General features: G+C 47.4%; 1 protein-coding gene across 2 annotated transcripts in view; it reads left to right on the top strand.

Annotated features, from left to right (window-relative positions):
- The first annotated feature begins 1,749 nt into the window (after positions 1–1,749).
- The window catches only part of B4GALNT3 (beta-1,4-N-acetyl-galactosaminyltransferase 3), a 95,499-nt gene continuing 71,768 nt past the window's right edge, over positions 1,750–25,480 (top strand). The window contains exons 1-2 of one of the 2 annotated variants that reach the window (XM_069762955.1): positions 1,750–1,934; positions 2,911–3,178. In XM_069762955.1, the coding sequence (XP_069619056.1) occupies positions 3,040–3,178 (139 nt within the window). In that variant the 5' untranslated portion in view covers positions 1,750–1,934; positions 2,911–3,039. Of the gene's footprint in view, positions 1,935–2,910; positions 3,179–25,480 lie in introns of those variants that run through there. The other variant, XM_069762956.1, reaches the window with a different exon arrangement.

The raw sequence follows: 25,480 nt of genomic DNA, 5'->3' as shown, positions 1-25,480 counted from the left end.
TGCACCTGTCCCCCATAATACTGCCCCAATCCTGGTACCTGTGCCCCCATAATACTGCCCCAATCCTCGAACCTGCACCTGTGCCCCATAATACTGTCCCAATCCTCGTACCTGCACCTGTCCTCCCATAATACTGTCCCAATCCTCGTACCTGCACCTGTCCCCCATAATACTGCCCCAATCCTGGTACCTGTGCCCCCATAATACTGCCCCAATCCTCGAACCTGCACCTGTGCCCCATAATACTGTCCCAATCCTCGTACCTGCACCTTTCCCCCATAATACTGTCCCAATCCTCGTACCTGCACCTGTCCCCCCATAATACTGTCCCAATCCTCATACCTGCACCTGTCCCCCATAATACTGTCACAATCCTCGTACCTGCACCTGTGACCCCATAATACTGCCCTAATCCTTGTACCTGCACCTGTCCCCCATAATACTGTCCCAATCCTCGTGCCTGCACCTGTCCCCCATAATACTGCCCCAATCCTGGTGCCTGTACCCCCATAATACTGCCCTAATCCTTGTACCTGCAACTGTGCCCCCATAATACTGTCCCAATCCTCGTACCTGCACCTGTCCCCCATAATACTGTCCCAATCCACGTACCTGCACCTGTCCCCCATAATACTGTCCCAATCCTCGTACCTGCACCTGTCCCCCCATAATACTGCCCCAATCCTTATACCTTCACCTGTCCCCCCTCATTCTGCCCCAATCCTTATACCTGCACCTGTCCCCCCATAATACTGCCCCAATCCTTATACCTGCACCTGTCCCCCATAGTACTGCCCTAATCCTTATACCTGCACCTGTCCCCCATAATACTGCCCCAATCCTTATACCTGCACCTGTCCCCCATAATACTGCCCCAATCCTTATACCTGCACCTGTCCCCCCATAATACTGCCCCAATCCTTATACCTGCACCTGTCCCCCCATAATACTGCCCCAATCCTTATACCTTCACCTGTCCCCCCTCATTCTGCCCCAATCCTTATACCTGCACCTGTCCCCCCATAATACTGCCCCAATCCTTATACCTGCACCTGTCCCCCATAGTACTGCCCTAATCCTTATACCTGCACCTGTCCCCCATAATACTGCCCCAATCCTTATACCTGCACCTGTCCCCCATAATACTGCCCCAATCCTTATACCTGCACCTGTCCCCCCATAATACTGCCCCAATCCTTATACCTGCACCTGTCCCCCCATAATACTGTCCCAATCCTTATACCTTCACCTGTCCCCCTTCATTCTGCCCCAATCCTTATACCTGCACCTGTCCCCCCATAATACTGCCCCAATCCTTATACCTGCACCTGTCCCCCCATAATACTGCCCCAATCCTTATACCTGCACCTGTGCCCCATAATACTGCCCCAATCCTTATACCTGCACCTGTCCTCACATCGTACTGCCCCAATCCTTATACCTGCACCTGTCCCCCCTCATTCTGCCCCAATCCTGGTACCTGTGCCCCCATAATACTGCCCCAATCCTCGTACCTGCACCTGTCCCCCCAAACAATGACGCTTCCAGTTCACTGACAGCAAGCAGGAGTGGTGAAATGGGGCAGAACCTGAGCGCCCAGGTAAGAGCAGGTGCAGGTAGGTGACCCGGGGTGAGTGACAGGTGCCGCCCGGTGTCGCGGGCCATGACCTGACAGGGAGGAGCCGGGGGTCGGAGTTTCCCTCCCCGGGTGCGTCGTGCAGGTCCCAGGAGTGGCGATGCCACCGAGATAGTGAGAGGAGAGGGAGGGAAGCAGCAGGTTCCAGGGAGGGGAGAGCCGGCGACAGGTACAGTCAGGAAGAGCCCGGGCGGAGCACAAAGGACGGAGCTCTGCAGACCCCACAGCGAATCCTCTGCCGCCTGCGACCCCCGGGACCACCATGAAAGGTGACACCGCTGCCCGCTGAGGACACCAGGTAAGGGGGCACCAGGTAATAAGGGGGCACCAGGTAATAAGGGGGCACCAGGTAATAAGGGGGCACCAGGTAATAAGGGGGCACCAGGTACTAAGGGGGCACCAAGTAATAAGGGGGCACCAGGTAATAAGGGGGCACCAGGTAATAAGGGGACACCAGGTAATAAGGGGGCACCTGCTCCCGGGGGCACCAGGTAATAAGGGGGCACCAGGTAATAAGGGGGCACCAGGTAATAAGGGGGCACTTGCTCCCGGGGGCACCAGGTAATAAGGGGGCACCAGGTAATAAGGGGGCACCAGGTAATAAGGGGGCACCAGGTAATAAGGGGACACCAAGTAATAAGGGGGCACCAGGTAATAAGGGGGCACCAGGTAATAAGGGGACACCAGGTAATAAGGGGGCACCTGCTCCCGGGGGCACCAGGTAATAAGGGGGCACCAGGTAATAAGGGGGCACCAGGTAATAAGGGGGCACCAGGTAATAAGGGGGCACTTGCTCCCGGGGGCACCAGGTAATAAGGGGGCACCTGCTCCCGGGGGCACCAGGTAATAAGGGGGCACTTGCTCCCGGGGGCACCAGGTAATAAGGGGGCACCTGCTCCTGGGGGCACCAGGTAATAAGGGGGCACCTGCTCCTGGGGGCACCAGGTAATAAGGGGGCACCTGCTCCCGGGGGCACCAGGTAATAAGGGGGCACTTGCTCCCGGGGGCACCAGGTAATAAGGGGGCACCAGGTAATAAGGGGGCACTTGCTCCCGGGGGCACCAGGTAATAAGGGGGCACCTGCTCCTGGGGGCACCAGGTAATAAGGGGGCACCTGCTCCCGGGGTCACCAGGTAATAAGGGGGCACTTGCTCCCGGGGGCACCAGGTAATAAGGGGGCACCTGCTCCCGGGGTCACCAGGTAATAAGGGGGCACCTGCTCCCGGGGGCGGCCGCCGCTCCTCACCGCACCTTACAACCCAATTCTTTTACAGTTGGAAGGATTCTAATGGAGGAACAGTGGGGATGAGCCAGCAGCCATCGGCAGAGCCCCCCAACCGCAGGCGTGAGCGGACCCCGGAGCCACGCTGCAGAGACGGGTGCACGGGAGGCGGGCGGCCAGGATGTGGGGTCGCCCGCTGCCTTTGAAGAAGTTGCAGAGAAACTTTTGGCTGTTCCTGCTGTTCGCCATCCTGCTGCTGGGGGTCTGGACGGTTTATCTGCAGATGGAGACGTATTCCAGCGGGAACCCCATCAATCGCAGTAAGTGGCTGACAATAACCCCCATCATTGTGCCCCTAAACGCCGGCCACCATCTTATTCCAGCCCTCCTGCTCCGACTATAATGCTATTCCAGCAGTAAGGACTGACACAAGATGGGGCTGAGACTGCAGGAGGCGCACATGGCGTCAGGGGGAACAGAAGCTCCAACTGTAAAAGTGCCAGGAGGAGGATGGGGGTTATCATCCGACCTCTACCCGCAAGAAGGAGAAATATTACTAGCATCCTCCCATTCTACTACACTAGAGAACTACAACTCCCAACATGACCAGACCTCAGATAACGGCATATAGCAGCAATTATATATAGGAGATACCCAGGTTATACCAGCTGTACATATATAATTATATACAGGAGATACCCAGGTTATACCGGCTGTACTGTATAATTATATACAGAAGATGCCCAGGTTATATCGGCTGTACTGTATAATTATATACAGAAGATGCCCAGGTTATATCGGCTATACATATATAATATATATAGGAGATGGCCAGGTTATACCAGCTGTACATATATAATTATATACAGGAGAGGCCCCGGTTATACCGGCTGTACATATATAATTATATACAGGAGATGTCCAGATTATACCAGCTGTACTGTATAATTATATACAGGAGATGCCCGGGTTATACCGGCTGTACATATATAATTATATACAGGAGATGCCCGGGTTATACCGGCTGTACATATATAATTATATACAGGAGATGTCTAGATTATACCAGCTGTACATATATAATTGTATACAGGAGATGCCCAGGTTATACCAGCTGTACATATATAATTATATACAGGAGATGCCCGGGTTATACCGGCTGTACATATATAATTATATACAGGAGAGGCCCGGGTTATACCAGCTGTACATATATAATTATATTCAGGAGATGCCCGGGTTATACCAGCTGTACATATATAATTATATACAGGAGAGGCCCAGGTTATACCAGCCGTACATATATAATTATATACAGGAGATGCCCAGGTTATACCACCCGTACATATATAATTATATATAGGAGAGGCCCAGGTTATACCAGCTTTACATATATAATTATATACAGGAGAGGCCCAGGTTATATCAGCCGTACATATATAATCATATATAGGAGATACCCAGGTTATACCGGCTGTACATATATAATTATATACAGGATATACCCAGGTTATACCAGCTGTACATATATAATTATATACAGGAGATGCCCAGGTTATACCAGCTGTACATATATAATTATGTACAGGAGATGTCCAGGTTATATGGCTATACATATATAATTATATACAGGAGATACCCAGGTTATACCAGCTGTACATATATAATTATATACAGGAGATGCCCAGGTTATACCAGCTGTACATATATAATTATATATAGGAGATACCCAGGTTATATCAGCTGTACATATATAATTATGTACAGGAGATGCCCAGGTTATACCAGCTGTACATATATAATTATGTACAGGAGATACCCAGGTTATACCAGCTGTACATGTATAATTATATACAGGAGATGCCCAGGTTATACCAGCTGTACATATATAATTATATACAGGAGATGCCCAGGTTATACCAGCTGTACATATATAATTATATACAGGAGATGCCCAGGTTATACTGGCTGTACATATATAATTATATACAGGAGATGCCAAGGTTATACCAGCTGTACATATATAATTATATACAGGAGATGCCCAGGTTATACCAGCTGTACATATATAATTATATACAGGAGATGCCCAGGTTATACCAGCTGTACATATATAATTATATACAGGAGATGTCCAGGTTATAACGGCTGTACATATATAATTATTTTCAGGAGATGCCCAGGTTATACCGGCTGTGCATATATAATTATATACAGGAGATACCCGGGTTATACCGGCTGTATATATATAATTATATACAGGAGATGCCCAGGTTATACCGGCTGTACATATATAATTATATACAGGAGATACCCGGGTTATACCGGCTGTATATATATAATTATATACAGGAGATGCCCAGGTTATACCGGCTGTACATACAGGGCCGTATTTAGAGTTTCTGCTGCCCTAGGCACTTTTAGTGCTGCCTCCCCCATTGGTGAGTATGACACTATCGGCAGTGACTTTGGCAAGAATCGCTGTTGTTTGCAGCAGATCGGGCAGTTTTTTTGCATCTGCAGCGTAATGGATCATTTACGGCAACACTGCGTTTGGCCTCATTCATCCCCTATGGGATTTGTGGTACTTGCCATGATCTGGTAAATGTGGTACCATACCGCCCAACTCTTGAAGGGAAAGAGGTATAAAGGTTGCGGCACACGTAGTGCGCCGCGGCAAATTTTAGGCCACGCCTCTGACCACACCCATTTCACAACTAGTCACACCCATATTCAAGTCCCAACCACACCCATTTAGCACTGCTGATCACACTGTTTCATATACAATAATTATAACAAAAAAAAAATATGGCCACACAATGCTCCATACTGTATAATGGCCACACATGATGCTCCATATTGTATAATGGCCACACATGATGCTCCATACTGTATAATAGTCACATGATGCTCCATACTGTATAATAGCCACACATCATGGTCCATACTGTATAATGGCCACACATGATGCTCCATACTGTATAATAGCCACACATGATGGTCCATACTGTATAATGGCCACATATGATGCTCCACGCATAATGTTTAATGGCCCACCCCCCTCCCATCCTGTATGCATGGCTCATCTCCCCCCCCCCATGCATGGCTCATCGGCTACCCACCCCCATCATGCATGGCTCATCTCTCCCCCCCTCCTGTATGCATGGCTCATCTCCCCCCCCATATGCGTGGCTCATGATGTCCCTCTCCCTGTATGCAGGGGTGGCTCTGGCTCATGATGTCCCCCTCCCTGTATACAGGGGTGGCTCTGGCTCATCTCCCATCATCCCCCATGCATGGCTCATGTGATGTCCCCCTCCCAGGTCTCCCTGTATGCAGGGGTGGCTCTTGCTCATCTCCCATCCCCAGCTTTGTAGCACTGGGGTCTGGGGTTCAAATCCCAACAAGGATGACATCTGCAGAGTTTCGATGTTCTCCCCGTGTTAGTGTGGGTTTTCTACCACACTCAAAAGACCAACTAATAGGATGTTTAGATTGTGAGCCCCAATGGGGACAGTGTTGATGCATGAAAAATGCTGTGGAGTTAATAGAATAATATCAGTGAATAAATATTCTTCTTAATATTATGTCACAATACCAGGATCTGAGGATCTTCTGTTTCGAGGTCAAGAGCTCTCTGATGCGATGTTGCTGCCTGTCTCGCCGTCTTCCTCTTTTGACACTGCAGTGTGGTGGACAAGAGAGCATTAACTGGTTAACAAGTATCGGTGTCTGTGTACTAACTGAACTATAAACTCTCCCCATACCATGTCCAGCAGACATTGTAGGATTAATATATGGACTTTATCATTCTATTACTGATACTGTATAATAGCCACACATGATGCTCCATACTGTATAATAGCCACACATGATGCTCCATACTGTATAATGGCCACACATGATGCTCCATACTGTATAATGGCCACACATGATGCTCCATACTGTATAATGGCCACACATGATGCTCCATACTGTATAATGGCCACACATGATGCTCCATACTGTATAATGGCCACACATGATGCTCCATACTGTATAATGGCCACACATGATGCTCCATACTGTATAATGGCCACACATGATGCTCCATACTGTATAATGGCTACACATGATGCTCCATACTGTATAATGGCCACACATGATGCTCCATACTGTATAATGGCCACACATGATGCTCCATACTGTATAATGGCCACACATGATGCTCCATACTGTATAATGACCGCACATGATGCTTCATACTGTATAATGACCACACATGATGCTCCATACTTTATAATGACCACACATGATGCTCCATACTGTATAATGGCTACACATGATGCTCCATACTGTATAATGGCTACACATGATGCTCCATACTGTATAATGGCCACACATGATGCTCCATACTGTAATGGCCACACATGATGCTCCATACTGTATAATGGCCACATATGATGCTCCATACTGTATAATGGCCACACATGATGCTCCATGCTGTATAATAGCCACACATGATGCTCCATACTGTATAATAGTCACATGATGCTCCATACTGTATAATAGCCACACATCATGGTCCATACTGTATAATAGTCACATGATGCTCCATACTGTATAATAGCCACACATGATGGTCCATACTGTATAATGGCCACATATGATGCTCCACGCATAATGTTTAATGGCCCACCCCCCTCCCATCCTGTATGCATGGCTCATGAGCCACGCATGGGGGGGGATGGGAGATGAGCCAGAGAGCCACCCCTGCATACAGGAAGACCTGGGAGGGGGACAAAACATGAGCCACGCATGGGGGGGGGATGGGAGATGAGCTCCTCATCTCCCATCCCCCCCATGCGTGGCTCATGTTTTGTCCCCCTCCCAGGCCTCCCTGTATGCAGGGGTGGCTCTGGCTCATCTCCCATCCCCCCCCTCCCTCCTGTACGCGTGGCTCATCGCCGCCCTCCTCTCCCCCCCTGGCCAGCCGCCCCCAGGCTCCATGCATGGGCCCGCCGGGCGCCGCATTAGCGTCACCATCATTCATGGGCCTGGGCGGCTCATCGGCTGAGGCTCCCCGACCCTGCCGCTCCGCGCTCCACTACAGTCCCATGCATCCATTCCTATCATGGCTCGGCTCGCTGCTCCGCTCCCCGTCCACGGTCGTCCCCCAGCCCCCGCCACCCTCCCATCAGACATTCATACTCACCGAGTCACCGTCGGTCCGTCCGACTCCTTTCCACACCGCGCGGAATCCACCTCTGTCCCGGCGGCGGCGCAGCACCCTCGTCCTCCTGCGTGAGCTGTCAGGTGGTACCGCGCATTAAGTTCATGAATATGCGCATATTCATGAACTTAATGAGCAGCGGTACTACCTGACCGCACCTCACGCAGGACGAGCTGACGCGGAGACCAGACCAGGCATCGCTGGAGCTAGCTAGGTGAGTATTTATGTACAGTATGATGATGACTCACCACCAGTGACACTGTATGATGTCTGGGCAACTTGGGCGACCACGGTGGGGGGGGGGGGGGGGGTTATTATTAGAGACAGGGACCAGGTGACCCCGCCGGACTAAAAAAAAAACAAAAAAAAAAACTTTGCTCTGGTGCCGCCCCCCGCATAGGCGCCGCCCTAGGCACGTGCCCTCGAGTGCCTAGTGGCAAATACGGCCCTGTGTACATATATAATTATATACAGGAGATGCCCATGTTATACCAGCTGTACATGTATAATTATATACAGGAGATGTCCGGGTTATACCAGCTGTACATATATAATTATTTTCAGGAGATGCCCAGGTTATACCGGCTGTACATATATAATTATATACAGGAGATGCCCGGGTTATACCGGCTGTACATATATAATTATATACAGGAGATGCCCAGGTTATACCGGCTGTACATATATAATTATATACAGGAGATGCCCAGGTTATACCAGCTGTACATATATAATTATATACAGGAGATGCCCAGGTTATACCGGCTGTACATATATATAATTATATACAGGAGATGCCCAGGTTATACCAGCTGTACATATATAATTATATACAGGAGATGCCCGGGTTATACCGGCTGTACATATATAATTATATACAGGAGATGCCCAGGTTATACCGGCTGTATATATATAATTATATACAGGAGATGCCCAGGTTATACCGGCTGTACATATATAATTATATACAGGAGATGCCCATGTTATACCAGCTGTACATGTATAATTATATACAGGAGATGCCCGGGTTATACCGGCTGTACATATATAATTATATACAGGAGATGCCCAGGTTATACCGGCTGTACATATATAATTATATACAGGAGATGCCCAGGTTATACCAGCTGTACATATATAATTATATACAGGAGATGCCCAGGTTATACCGGCTGTACATATATATAATTATATACAGGAGATGCCCAGGTTATACCAGCTGTACATATATAATTATATACAGGAGATGCCCGGGTTATACCGGCTGTACATATATAATTATATACAGGAGATGCCCAGGTTATACCGGCTGTACATATATAATTATATACAGGAGATGCCCAGGTTATACCGGCTGTACATATACATAATTATATACAGGAGATGCCCAGGTTATACCAGCTGTACATATATAAATATATACAGGAGATGCCCAGGTTATACCGGCTGTACATATATATAATTATATACAGGAGATGCCCAGGTTATACCAGCTGTACATATATAATTATATACAGGAGATGCCCGGGTTATACCGGCTGTACATATATAATTATATACAGGAGATGCCCAGGTTATACCGGCTGTACATATATAATTATATACAGGAGATGCCCAGGTTATACCGGCTGTACATATACATAATTATATACAGGAGATGCCCAGGTTATACCAGCTGTACATATATAAATATATACAGGAGATGCCCAGGTTATACCAGCTGTACATATATAATTATATACAGGAGATGCCCGGGTTATACCGGCTGTACATATATAATTATATACAGGAGAGGCCCGGGTTATACCAGCTGTACATATATAATTATATTCAGGAGATGCCCGGGTTATACCAGCTGTACATATATAATTATATACAGGAGAGGCCCAGGTTATACCAGCCGTACATATATAATTATATACAGGAGATGCCCAGGTTATACCACCCGTACATATATAATTATATATAGGAGAGGCCCAGGTTATACCAGCTTTACATATATAATTATATACAGGAGAGGCCCAGGTTATATCAGCCGTACATATATAATCATATATAGGAGATACCCAGGTTATACCGGCTGTACATATATAATTATATACAGGATATACCCAGGTTATACCAGCTGTACATATATAATTATATACAGGAGATGCCCAGGTTATACCAGCTGTACATATATAATTATGTACAGGAGATGTCCAGGTTATATGGCTATACATAATTATATACAGGAGATACCCAGGTTATACCAGCTGTACATATATAATTATATACAGGAGATGCCCAGGTTATACCAGCTGTACATATATAATTATATATAGGAGATACCCAGGTTATATCAGCTGTACATATATAATTATGTACAGGAGATGCCCAGGTTATACCAGCTGTACATATATAATTATGTACAGGAGATACCCAGGTTATACCAGCTGTACATGTATAATTATATACAGGAGATGCCCAGGTTATACCAGCTGTACATATATAATTATATACAGGAGATGCCCAGGTTATACCAGCTGTACATATATAATTATATACAGGAGATGCCCAGGTTATACTGGCTGTACATATATAATTATATACAGGAGATGCCAAGGTTATACCAGCTGTACATATATAATTATATACAGGAGATGCCCAGGTTATACCAGCTGTACATATATAATTATATACAGGAGATGCCCAGGTTATACCGGCTGTACATATATAATTATATACAGGAGATGTCCAGGTTATAACGGCTGTACATATATAATTATTTTCAGGAGATGCCCAGGTTATACCGGCTGTGCATATATAATTATATACAGGAGATACCCGGGTTATACCGGCTGTATATATATAATTATATACAGGAGATGCCCAGGTTATACCGGCTGTACATACAGGGCCGTATTTAGAGTTTCTGCTGCCCTAGGCACTTTTAGTGCTGCCTCCCCCATTGGTGAGTATGACACTATCGGCAGTGACTTTGGCAAGAATCGCTGTTGTTTGCAGCAGATCGGGCAGTTTTTTTGCATCTGCAGCGTAATGGATCATTTACGGCAACACTGCGTTTGGCCTCATTCATCCCCTATGGGATTTGTGGTACTTGCCATGATCTGGTAAATGTGGTACCATACCGCCCAACTCTTGAAGGGAAAGAGGTATAAAGGTTGCGGCACACGTAGTGCGCCGCGGCAAATTTTAGGCCACGCCTCTGACCACACCCATTTCACAACTAGTCACACCCATATTCAAGTCCCAACCACACCCATTTAGCACTGCTGATCACACTGTTTCATATACAATAATTATAACAAAAAAAAAATATGGCCACACAATGCTCCATACTGTATAATGGCCACACATGATGCTCCATATTGTATAATGGCCACACATGATGCTCCATACTGTATAATAGTCACATGATGCTCCATACTGTATAATAGCCACACATCATGGTCCATACTGTATAATGGCCACACATGATGCTCCATACTGTATAATAGCCACACATGATGGTCCATACTGTATAATGGCCACATATGATGCTCCACGCATAATGTTTAATGGCCCACCCCCCTCCCATCCTGTATGCATGGCTCATCTCCCCCCCCCCATGCATGGCTCATCGGCTACCCACCCCCATCATGCATGGCTCATCTCTCCCCCCCTCCTGTATGCATGGCTCATCTCCCCCCCCATATGCGTGGCTCATGATGTCCCTCTCCCTGTATGCAGGGGTGGCTCTGGCTCATGATGTCCCCCTCCCTGTATACAGGGGTGGCTCTGGCTCATCTCCCATCATCCCCCATGCATGGCTCATGTGATGTCCCCCTCCCAGGTCTCCCTGTATGCAGGGGTGGCTCTTGCTCATCTCCCATCCCCAGCTTTGTAGCACTGGGGTCTGGGGTTCAAATCCCAACAAGGATGACATCTGCAGAGTTTCGATGTTCTCCCCGTGTTAGTGTGGGTTTTCTACCACACTCAAAAGACCAACTAATAGGATGTTTAGATTGTGAGCCCCAATGGGGACAGTGTTGATGCATGAAAAATGCTGTGGAGTTAATAGAATAATATCAGTGAATAAATATTCTTCTTAATATTATGTCACAATACCAGGATCTGAGGATCTTCTGTTTCGAGGTCAAGAGCTCTCTGATGCGATGTTGCTGCCTGTCTCGCCGTCTTCCTCTTTTGACACTGCAGTGTGGTGGACAAGAGAGCATTAACTGGTTAACAAGTATCGGTGTCTGTGTACTAACTGAACTATAAACTCTCCCCATACCATGTCCAGCAGACATTGTAGGATTAATATATGGACTTTATCATTCTATTACTGATACTGTATAATAGCCACACATGATGCTCCATACTGTATAATAGCCACACATGATGCTCCATACTGTATAATGGCCACACATGATGCTCCATACTGTATAATGGCCACACATGATGCTCCATACTGTATAATGGCCACACATGATGCTCCATACTGTATAATGGCCACACATGATGCTCCATACTGTATAATGGCCACACATGATGCTCCATACTGTATAATGGCCACACATGATGCTCCATACTGTATAATGGCCACACATGATGCTCCATACTGTATAATGGCTACACATGATGCTCCATACTGTATAATGGCCACACATGATGCTCCATACTGTATAATGGCCACACATGATGCTCCATACTGTATAATGGCCACACATGATGCTCCATACTGTATAATGACCGCACATGATGCTTCATACTGTATAATGACCACACATGATGCTCCATACTTTATAATGACCACACATGATGCTCCATACTGTATAATGGCTACACATGATGCTCCATACTGTATAATGGCTACACATGATGCTCCATACTGTATAATGGCCACACATGATGCTCCATACTGTAATGGCCACACATGATGCTCCATACTGTATAATGGCCACATATGATGCTCCATACTGTATAATGGCCACACATGATGCTCCATGCTGTATAATAGCCACACATGATGCTCCATACTGTATAATAGTCACATGATGCTCCATACTGTATAATAGCCACACATCATGGTCCATACTGTATAATAGTCACATGATGCTCCATACTGTATAATAGCCACACATGATGGTCCATACTGTATAATGGCCACATATGATGCTCCACGCATAATGTTTAATGGCCCACCCCCCTCCCATCCTGTATGCATGGCTCATGAGCCACGCATGGGGGGGGGATGGGAGATGAGCCAGAGAGCCACCCCTGCATACAGGAAGACCTGGGAGGGGGACAAAACATGAGCCACGCATGGGGGGGGGATGGGAGATGAGCTCCTCATCTCCCATCCCCCCCATGCGTGGCTCATGTTTTGTCCCCCTCCCAGGCCTCCCTGTATGCAGGGGTGGCTCTGGCTCATCTCCCATCCCCCCCCTCCCTCCTGTACGCGTGGCTCATCGCCGCCCTCCTCTCCCCCCCTGGCCAGCCGCCCCCAGGCTCCATGCATGGGCCCGCCGGGCGCCGCATTAGCGTCACCATCATTCATGGGCCTGGGCGGCTCATCGGCTGAGGCTCCCCGACCCTGCCGCTCCGCGCTCCACTACAGTCCCATGCATCCATTCCTATCATGGCTCGGCTCGCTGCTCCGCTCCCCGTCCACGGTCGTCCCCCAGCCCCCGCCACCCTCCCATCAGACATTCATACTCACCGAGTCACCGTCGGTCCGTCCGACTCCTTTCCACACCGCGCGGAATCCACCTCTGTCCCGGCGGCGGCGCAGCACCCTCGTCCTCCTGCGTGAGCTGTCAGGTGGTACCGCGCATTAAGTTCATGAATATGCGCATATTCATGAACTTAATGAGCAGCGGTACTACCTGACCGCACCTCACGCAGGACGAGCTGACGCGGAGACCAGACCAGGCATCGCTGGAGCTAGCTAGGTGAGTATTTATGTACAGTATGATGATGACTCACCACCAGTGACACTGTATGATGTCTGGGCAACTTGGGCGACCACGGTGGGGGGGGGGGGGGGGTTATTATTAGAGACAGGGACCAGGTGACCCCGCCGGACTAAAAAAAAAACAAAAAAAAAAACTTTGCTCTGGTGCCGCCCCCCGCATAGGCGCCGCCCTAGGCACGTGCCCTCGAGTGCCTAGTGGCAAATACGGCCCTGTGTACATATATAATTATATACAGGAGATGCCCATGTTATACCAGCTGTACATGTATAATTATATACAGGAGATGTCCGGGTTATACCAGCTGTACATATATAATTATTTTCAGGAGATGCCCAGGTTATACCGGCTGTACATATATAATTATATACAGGAGATGCCCGGGTTATACCGGCTGTACATATATAATTATATACAGGAGATGCCCAGGTTATACCGGCTGTACATATATAATTATATACAGGAGATGCCCAGGTTATACCAGCTGTACATATATAATTATATACAGGAGATGCCCAGGTTATACCGGCTGTACATATATATAATTATATACAGGAGATGCCCAGGTTATACCAGCTGTACATATATAATTATATACAGGAGATGCCCGGGTTATACCGGCTGTACATATATAATTATATACAGGAGATGCCCAGGTTATACCGGCTGTATATATATAATTATATACAGGAGATGCCCAGGTTATACCGGCTGTACATATATAATTATATACAGGAGATGCCCATGTTATACCAGCTGTACATGTATAATTATATACAGGAGATGCCCGGGTTATACCGGCTGTACATATATAATTATATACAGGAGATGCCCAGGTTATACCGGCTGTACATATATAATTATATACAGGAGATGCCCAGGTTATACCAGCTGTACATATATAATTATATACAGGAGATGCCCAGGTTATACCGGCTGTACATATATATAATTATATACAGGAGATGCCCAGGTTATACCAGCTGTACATATATAATTATATACAGGAGATGCCCGGGTTATACCGGCTGTACATATATAATTATATACAGGAGATGCCCAGGTTATACCGGCTGTACATATACATAATTATATACAGGAGATGCCCAGGTTATACCAGCTGTACATATATAAATATATACAGGAGATGCCCAGGTTATACCGGCTGTACATATATATAATTATATACAGGAGATGCCCAGGTTATACCAGCTGTACATATATAATTATATACAGGAGATGCCCGGGTTATACCGGCTGTACATATATAATTATATACAGGAGATGCCCAGGTTATACCGGCTGTACATATATAATTATATACAGGAGATGCCCAGGTTATACCGGCTGTACATATACATAATTATATACAGGAGATGCCCAGGTTATACCAGCTGTACATATATAAATATATACAGGAGATGCCCAGGTTATACCAGCTGTACATATATAATTATATACAGGAGATGCCCAGGTTATACCGGCTGTACATATATAATTATATACAGGAGATGCCCAGGTTATACCGGCTGTACATATATAATTATATACAGGAGATGCCCAGGTTATACCGGCTGTACATATACATAATTATATACAGGAGATGCCCAGGTTATACCAGCTGTACATATATAAATATACACAGGAGATGCCCAGGTTATACCAGCTGTACATATATAATTATATACAGGAGATGCCCAGGTTATACCGGCTGTACATATATAATTATATACAGGAGATGCCCAGGTTATACCAGCTGTACATATGTATCAGGTTCTAGCTCTGTGTTTTTCCTCCGAGTTGCTGCTGGTTCCAGTAGTTGTTTACCAGTGTGCGGTCGGGTCCCGGGGTCAGGGGTGGTTCTGGCAGCAGCTGTGGCAGGTATAACATGAGCACTGGAGCATCCTCCTCTGCGCCTCATGGACCAGCTGCTCTTTATAATTAATCCCTTTGGGCTTTGTATAAATGGGAGGAAACATCACAGTCCTGGAACATGGCAGCGAGCGGCCGCCATAGACGAGTCCTGTGTGCAGAACGGAGGGGAAACTGCTCAACTAGTAATCACTCGTTCTAGGAATATTCAGCCAGTGCAGGATTTATGAAGAATCCCAGCCTCTCCCATCTAAAATGGCTGATAACAGGGAACAACAGATGTACGTGGAAGTTACAGGATCGAGCATGTAGAATTACTATGTCCGATCATTGTGTTCTTGGGAGAGATTGGCAGCAGTTTTCTCCAGTCTTCATATTGCAAAAAAAAATAATGCACGCTCAACTGTGCGAGCGTGCATGTATGAGGGATCGGGAGATTCTCGGCTGCACACTATGTACGGTGCCTCTAAAGAAGAAGCCAAAATGTGTAAATACAAAGAAACATTGTATCAATATATACATGTCTCCTTATGTTTCTTGGCGGAGCTTCCTCACCTTCACCAGGTGAGGAGGTGCCCATCTGTCTCTGTGCCCGTTTCTCTGTGCTCATATCTCTCCCTGTGCCCGTCTGTCACTGTGCCCGTCTGTCTCTGTGCCCGTCTGTCTCTGTGCCCGTCTGTCTCTGTGCCCGTCTGTCTCTGTGTCCGTCTGTCTCTGTGACCGTCTGTCTCTGTGCCCGTCTGTCTCTGTGCCCGTCTGTCTCTGTGCCCGTCTGTCTCTGTGCCCGTCTGTCTCTGTGCCCATCTGTCTCTGTGCCTGTCTGTCTCTGTGCCCGTCTGTCTCTGTGCCCGTTTCTCTGTGCTCATATCTCTCCCTGTGCCCGTCTGTCACTGTGCCCGTCTGTCTCTGTGCCCGTCTGTCTCTGTGCCCGTCTGTCTCTGTGCCCATCTGTCTCTGTGCCCATCTGTCTCTGTGTCCGTCTGTCTCTGTGACCGTCTGTCTCTGTGACCATCTGTCTCTGTGCCCATCTGTCTCTGTGCCCATCAGTGTTTGCTCATTTATTGAAAGACCTGTTTAATTTGGCTGCCAGCCACTTGGCATTATAAAAATCGTATCCTCTGACTTGAAATAATAATGATCCATCTGACTCTGCAAATAGAAAGACACTAAAGATGGCAGCGGTGACAAATAAGCTCTGACGCTCCGCTAAACACACACGCCGTGTGCCCCTCACCCGGTGCAGCGACGCCAGTGCTTCAGGACCTTTCCAGTTTGCCCCATTGCCCAGTTTTCCAGGGGAATCCTCACCTTTACTGCTGCAACGTCACAGTACAGGGATAATGCACATAGTGATGTCACAGTACAGGGATAATACCGCACACAGTGATGTCACAGGACAAGGATAATACACAGTGATGTCACAGTACAGGGATAATATACACAGTGATGTTACAATACAGAGATAATGCACACAGTGACGTCACAGTACAGAGATAATGCACACAGTGACGTCGCAGTACAGGGATAATGCTCACAGTACAGAGATAATGCACACAGTGACGTCACAGTACAGAGATAATACACACAGTGACATCACAGTACAGGGATAATGCACACAGTGATGTCACAGTACAGGGATAATGCACACAGTGATGTCACAGTACAGGGATAATGCACACAGTGATGTCACAGTACAGAGATAATGCACACAGTGACGTCACAGTACAGGGATAATGCTCACAGTACAGAGATAATGCACACAGTGACGTCACAGTACAGAGATAATACACACAGTGACGTCACAATACAGGGATAATGCACACAGTGATGTCACAGTACAGAGATAATGCCCACAGTAACGTCACAGTACAGGGATAATACACTCTGATGTCACAGTACAGGGATAATACACTCTGATGTCACAGTACAGGGATAATGCACACAGTGATGTCACAGTACAGGGATAATACACTCTGATGTCACAGTACAGGGATAATACACTCTGATGTCACAGTACAGAGATAATGCACACAGTGATGTCACAGTACAGGGATAATACACTCTGATGTCACAGTACAGGGATAATACACTCTGATGTCACAGTACAGAGATAATGCACACAGTAACGTCACAGTACAGGGATAATACACTCTGATGTCACAGTACAGGGATAATACACTCTGATGTCACAGTACAGGGATAATGCACACAGTGATGTCACAGTACAGGGGTGATGCACCCAGTGATGTGACAGTGCAGGTATAACGCCTTTAGTAGTGCAACAGTAAAGATACAGTGCCTTGTAAAAGTATTCGGCCCCCTGGAACTTATCAACCTTTTCCCACATATCATGCTTCAAACATAAAAGCAAAAAGAAAAGAATCAGCAACAAGTGGAACACAATTGTGAAGTTGAACGAAATTTATTGGTTATTTTAAATTTTTGTGGAAATTCAAAAACTGAAAAGTGGAGTGTTCAATATTATTCGTCCCCTTTACTTTCAGTGCAGAAGTTCATTGTGGATCTCTGAATGATCCAATGTTGTCCTAAATACCTAATGATGATAAATATAATCCACCTGTGTGTGATCAAGTCTCCGTATAAATGCACCTGCTCTGTGATAGTCTCAGGGGTCTGTGTGAAGCACAGAGAGCATCATGAAGACCAAGGAACACAACAGGCAGGTCCGTGATACTGTTGTGGAGAAGTTCAAAGCCGGATTTGGATACAAAATGATTTCCAATTATTTAAACATCCCAAGGAGCACTGTGCAAGCGATCATACTGAAATGGAAGGAGCATCATACCACTGCAAATCTACCAAGACCCGGCCGTCCCTCTAAACTTTCATCTCAAACAAGGAGAAGACTGATCAGAGATGCAGCCAAGAGGCCGATGATCACTCTGGATGAACTGCAGAGATCTACAGCGGAGGTGGGACAGTCTGTCCATAGGACAACAATCAGTCATGCACTGCACAAATCTGTCCTTTATGGAAGAGTGGCAAGAAGAAAGACATTTCTCAAAGATATCCATAAACAACAAGCCACCTGGGAGACACCAAACATGTGGAAGAAGGTGCTCTGGTCAGATGAAACCAAAATTGAACTTTTTAGCAACAATGCCAAACGATATGTTTGGCGTAAAGGCAACACAGCTCATCACCCTGAACACACCATCCCCACTGTCAAACATGGTGGTGGCAGCATCATGGTTTGGGCCTGCTTTTCTTCAGCAGGGACAGGGAAGATGGTTAAAATTGATGGGAAGATGGATGGAGCCAAATACAGGACCATTCCTGCAGAAAACCTGTTGGAGTCTGCAAAAGACCTGAGACTGGGACGGAGATTTGTCTTCCAACAAGACAATGATCCCAAACATAAAGCAAAATCTACAATGGAATGGTTCACAAATAAACGTATCCAGGTGTTAGAATGGACAAGTCAAAATCCAATTGAAAATCTGTGGAAAGAACTGAAAACTGCTGTTCACAAACGATCTCCATCAAACCTCACTGAGCTCGAGCTGTTTGCCAAGGAAGAACGGGCGAGAATTTCAGTCTCTCGATGTACAAAACTGATAGAGACAAACCCCAAGAGACTTGTAATCGCAGCAAAAGGGGCGCAACAAAGTATTAAGTTACAGGGGCCGAATAATATTGCACGCCCCACTTTTCAGTTTTACAATTTCCACAAAAATTTAAAATAACCAATAAATTTAGTTCAACTTCACAATTGTGTTCCACTGGTTGTTGATTCTTCACCCAAAATTTACATTTGGTATCTTTATGTTTGAAGCATGATAGGTGGGAGAAGGTTGAAAAGTTCCAGGAGCCGAATACTTTCGCAAGTCACTGTAACTATGAGACTCTATAAGAACATTTACCGTAGGTCCCCTCCTCCATTATTATTATTATTTATTTCTATAGCACCATTGATTCCATGGCGCTGTACATGAGAAGGGGTTACATACAAATTACAGATATCACTTACAGTAAACAAATTTTACAATGACAGACTGATACAGAGGGGCGAGGACCCTGCCCTTGCGGACTTACATTCTACGGGATAATGGGGAAGAGACAGAAGGTTGGGGGTGCAGCAGCTCTGGTGGTGGTGAGGCGGCAGCTCGGGTGGTGGTGAGGCGGCAGCTCGGGTGGTGGTGAGGTGGCAGCTCGAGTGGTGGTGAGGCGGCAGCTCCGGTAGTGGTGAGGCGGCAGCTCCGATGGTGGTGAGGCGGCAGCTCCGGTGGTGGTGAGGCGGCAGCTCGGGTGGTGGTAAGGCGGCAGCTCAGGTGGTGGTGAGGCGGCAGCTCGGGTGGTGGTGAGGCGGCAGGTCGAATGGTGGTGAGGTGGCAGCTCCGGTGGTGGTGAGGCGGCAGCTCGGGTGGTGGTGAGGCGGCAGCTCTGGTGGTGGTGAGGCGGCAGCTGGGGTGGTGGTGAGGCGACAGCACGAGTGGTGGTGAGATGGCAGCTCAGGTGGTGGTGAGGCGGCAGCTCTGATGGTGGTGAGGTGGCAGCTGGGGTGGTGGTGAGGTGGCAGGTGGCAGCTCGAGTGGTGGTGAGGCGGCAGCTTGTGGCGGTGAGGCGGCAGCTCGGGTGGCGGTGAGGCGGCAGCTCGGGTGGTGTGATGGTAAGGCGGCAGCTCGGGTGGTGTGGTGGTAAGGCGGCAGCTCGGATGGTGTGGTGGTAAGGCGGCAGCTCGGGTGGTGTGGTGGTAAGGCGGCAGCTCCGGTGGTGGTGAGGCAGCAGCTCCGGTAGTGGTGAGGCGGCTGCTCCGATGGTGGTGAGGCGGCAGCTCCGATGGTGGTGAGGCGGCAGCTCCGGTGGTGGTGAGGCGACAGCTCGGGTGGTGGTGAGGCGACAGCTCGGGTGGTGGTGAGGCGTCCGGTGGTGGTGAGGCGACAGCTCGGGTGGTGGTGAGGCGACAGCTCGGGTGGTGGTGAGGCGACAGCTCGGGTGGTGGTGAGGCGGCAGCTCGGGTGGTGGTGAGGCGGCAGCTCGAATGGTGGTGGTGAGGTGGCAGCTCGAATGGTGGTGGTGAGGCGGCAGCTCTGGTGGTGGTGAGGCGGCAGCTTTGGTGGTAGTGAGGCGGCAGCTCGGGTGGTGGTAAGGCGGCAACTCGGGTGTTGGTGAGGCGGCAGCTCAAATGGTGGTGAGGCGGCAGCTCTGGTGGTGGTTAGGCGGCAGCTCTGTTGGTGGTTAGGTGGCAGCTCTGGTGGTGGTGAGGCGGCAGCTCTGGTGGTGGTGAGGCGGCAGCTCTGGTGGTGGTGAGGCGGCAGCTTGGGTGGTGGTGAGGCGGCAGCTCTGGTGGTGGTGAGGCGGCAGCTCGGGTGGTGATGAGGCGGCAGCTCGGGTGGTGGTGAGGCGGCAGCTCGGGTGGTGATGAGGCGGCAGCTCGGGTGGTGGTGAGGCGGCAGCAGGGTCAGTGTAGGCTGTAGGCTTTCCTGAAGAGATGGGTTTTCAGGTTCCATCTGAAGGATCCGAATGTGGTTGATAGTAGGACGTGTTGGGGCAAAGAATTCCAGAGGACGGCGGATATTCGGGAGAAATCTTGGACGTGGTTGTGTGAGGAGCGAATAAGTGTGGAGGAGAGTAGTCACCATACATAGTCATCAGTAACGGCATCTTATGGTTTAATGTAACTGCCGCCATAGTTGTGCCCCAGAGCTGATCTTATCCTGGTTCTTATGTCCATTAATAAAACATCACCTGCTCCATTATAACTGAATGACTACGAAGAATAAGAAGGGAAAGTCTGAGCAATGGAGCAGTGAACAATGGGCCCTTTACTAGCGGCCATGAGTGTTTTGTGCGTCTCGGTGTCTATACTATTAGCGTTGACCTTCACGGCCTCCACCACTTATTTAGCGGTGTCTCCACAAATAGTCGAGTATTCTCGTTACAGCCTGTCTGACTGCAACTGAGCCCCTATTGTCATCTTATATCTCTGTGCGAGACCCCGGGGACCCGCATGTGAATCTGTCCATCAGATATGATCCGCCGCACTATTACCTGCAGCACATCAAAAGTGCCGGAACCTTCCAGGCAGAAGATAGCGGCTCCTATCGCGATAATGCGGGGTAACCGGACACTATAAAGGGGTGAAATCCCAATCTTCTGTCCATGAGACACAGAATACATCACATAGAGTCACCGAGGAAGACACAGTGCACAGTACCACTCCTCCTGTATATATACACTGCACAGTACCACTCCTCCTGTCCTGTATATATACACTGCACAGTACCACTCCTCCTGTATATATACACTGCACAGTACCACTCCTCCTGTATATATACACTGCACAGCACCGCTCCTCCTGTATATATACACTGCACAGTACCACTCCTCCTGTCCTGTATATATACACTGCACAGTACCACTCCTCCTGTATATATACACTGCACAGTACCACTCCTCCTGTATATATACACTGCACAGTACCACTCCTCCTGTATATATACACTGCACAGCACCACTCCTCCTGTATATATACACTGCACAGTACCAGTCCTCCTGTATATATACACTGCACAGTACCAGTCCTCCTGTATATATACACTGCACAGTACCACTCCTGAATATATACACTGCACAGCACCGCTCCTCCTGTCCTGTATATATACACTGCACAGTACCACTCCTCCTGTATATATACACTGCACAGTACCAGTCCTCCTGTATATATACACTGCACAGTACCACTCCTGAATATATACACTGCACAGCACCGCTCCTCCTGTCCTGTATATATACACTGCACAGTACCACTCCTCCTGTATATATACACTGCACAGTACCAGTCCTCCTGTATATATACACTGCACAGTACCACTCCTGAATATATACACTGCACAGCACCGCTCCTCCTGTATATATACACTGCACAGTACCGCTCCTCCTGTATATATACACTGAACAGTACCGCTCCTCCTGCATATATACACTGCACAGTACCGCTCCTCCTGTATATATACACTGCACAGTACCACTCCTCCTGTATATATACACTGCACAGTGCCACTGCTCCTGTATATATACACTGCACAGTACCACTCCTCCTGTATATATACACTGCACAGTACCACTTCTCCTGTATATATACACTGCACAGTACCACTCCTCCTGTATATATACACTGCACAGTGCCACTACTCCTGTATATATACACTGCACAGTACCACTCCTCCTGTATATATACACTGCACAGTACCACTTCTCCTGTATATATACACTGCACAGTACCACTCCTCCTGTATATATACACTGCACAGTACCACTTCTCCTGTATATATACACTGCACAGTACCACTCCTCCTGTATATATACACTGCACAGTACCACTCCTCCTGTATATATACACTGCACAGCACCGCTCCTCCTGTATATATACACTGCACAGTACCACTCCTCCTGTATATATACACTGCACAGTACCACTCCTGTATATATATATACACTGCACAGTACCACTCCTCCTGTATATATACACTGCACAGTACCACTCCTCCTGTATATATACACTGCACAGTGCCAGTCCTGTGTATATACACTGCACAGTACCACTCCTCCTGTATATATACACTGCACAGTCCCACTCCTCCTGTACATATACACTGCACAGTACCACTCCTGTATATATACACACTGCACAGTACCACTCCTCCTGTATATATACCCTGCACAGTACCACTCCTCCTGTATATATACCCTGCACAGTACAACTCCTGTTATATACACTGCACAGTACCACTCCTCCTGTCCTGTATATATACACTGCACAGTACCACTCCTCCTGTATATATACACTGCACAGTACCACTCCTCCTGTATATATATACTGCACAGCACCGCTCCTCCTGTATATATACACTGCACAGTACCAGTCCTGTATATATACACTGCACAGCACCACTCCTCCTGTATATATACACTGCACAGTACCAGTCCTCCTGTATATATACACTGCACAGTACCACTCCTCCTGTATTTATACACTGCACAGCACCACTCCTCCTGTATATATACACTGCACAGTACCACTCCTCCTGTATATATATACACTGCACAGTACCACTCCTCCTGTATATATACACTGCACAGTACCACTCCCCCTGTATATATACACTTCACAGTACCACTCCTCCTGTCCTGTATATATACACTGCACAGTACCACTCCTCCTGTATATATACACTGCACAGTACAACTCCTCCTGTATATATACACTGCACAGTACCACTCCTCCTGTATATATACACTGCACAGTACCAGTCCTGTATATATACACTGCACAGCACCACTCCTCCTGTATATTTATACTGCACAGTACCAGTCCTCCTGTATATATACACTGCACAGTACCACTCCTCCTGTATATATATACTGCACAGTACCAGTCCTGTATATATACACTGCACAGCACCACTCCTCCTGTATATATACACTGCACAGTACCACTCCTCCTGTATATATATACACTGCACAGTACCACTTCTCCTGTCCTGTATATATACACTGCACAGTACCACTCCTCCTGCATATATACACTGCACAGTACCACTCCTCCTGTATATATACACTGCACAGTACCAGTCCTGTATATATATACACTGCACAGTACCACTCCCCCTATATATATACACTGCACAGTACCACTCCTCCTGTCCTGTATATATACACTGCACAGCACCACTCCTCCTGTGTATATACACTGCACAGTACCACTCCTCCTGTATATATACACTGCACAGTACCACTCCTCCTGTATATATACACTGCACAGTACCACTCCTCCTGTCCTGTATATATACACTGCACAGTACCACTCCTCCTGTATATATACACTGCACAGTACCACTTCTCCTGTATATATACACTGTACAGTACCACTCCTGTATATATACACTGCACAGTACCACTCCTGTATATATACACTGCACAGTGCCACTCCTGCTGTATATATACACTGCACAGTACCACTCCTGTATATATACACTGCACAGTACCACTCTTCCTGTATATATACACTGCACAGTACCACTCCCCCTATATATATACACTGCACAAGTACCACTCCTCCTGTATATATATACACTGCACAGCACCACTCCTCCTGTGTATATACACTGCACAGTACCACTCCTCCTGTATATATACACTGCACAGTACCACTCCTCCTGTATATATACACTGCACAGTACCACCCCTCCAGTATATATATATATACACTGCACAGTACCACTCCTCCTGTCCTGTATATATACACTGCATAGTACCACTCCTCCTGTGTATATACACTGCACAGTACCACTCCTCCTGTATATATACACTGCACAGTACCACTCCTCCTGTATATATACACTGCACAGTACCACTCCCCTGTATATATACACTGCACAGTACCACTCCTCCTGTATATATACACTGCACAGTACCACTCCCCTGTATATATACACTGCACAGTACCACTCCTCCTGTGTATATACACTGCACAGTACCACTCCTCCTGTATATATACACTGCACAGTACCACTCCTCCTGTCCTGTTTATATACACTGCACAGTACCACTCCTCC

Source organism: Ranitomeya imitator, chromosome 4 (genome assembly GCF_032444005.1).
Source record: "Ranitomeya imitator isolate aRanImi1 chromosome 4, aRanImi1.pri, whole genome shotgun sequence".
In the NCBI taxonomy this organism is placed as follows: domain Eukaryota; kingdom Metazoa; phylum Chordata; class Amphibia; order Anura; family Dendrobatidae; genus Ranitomeya; species Ranitomeya imitator.
This window is presented reverse-complemented; position numbering and strand designations above follow the sequence as displayed.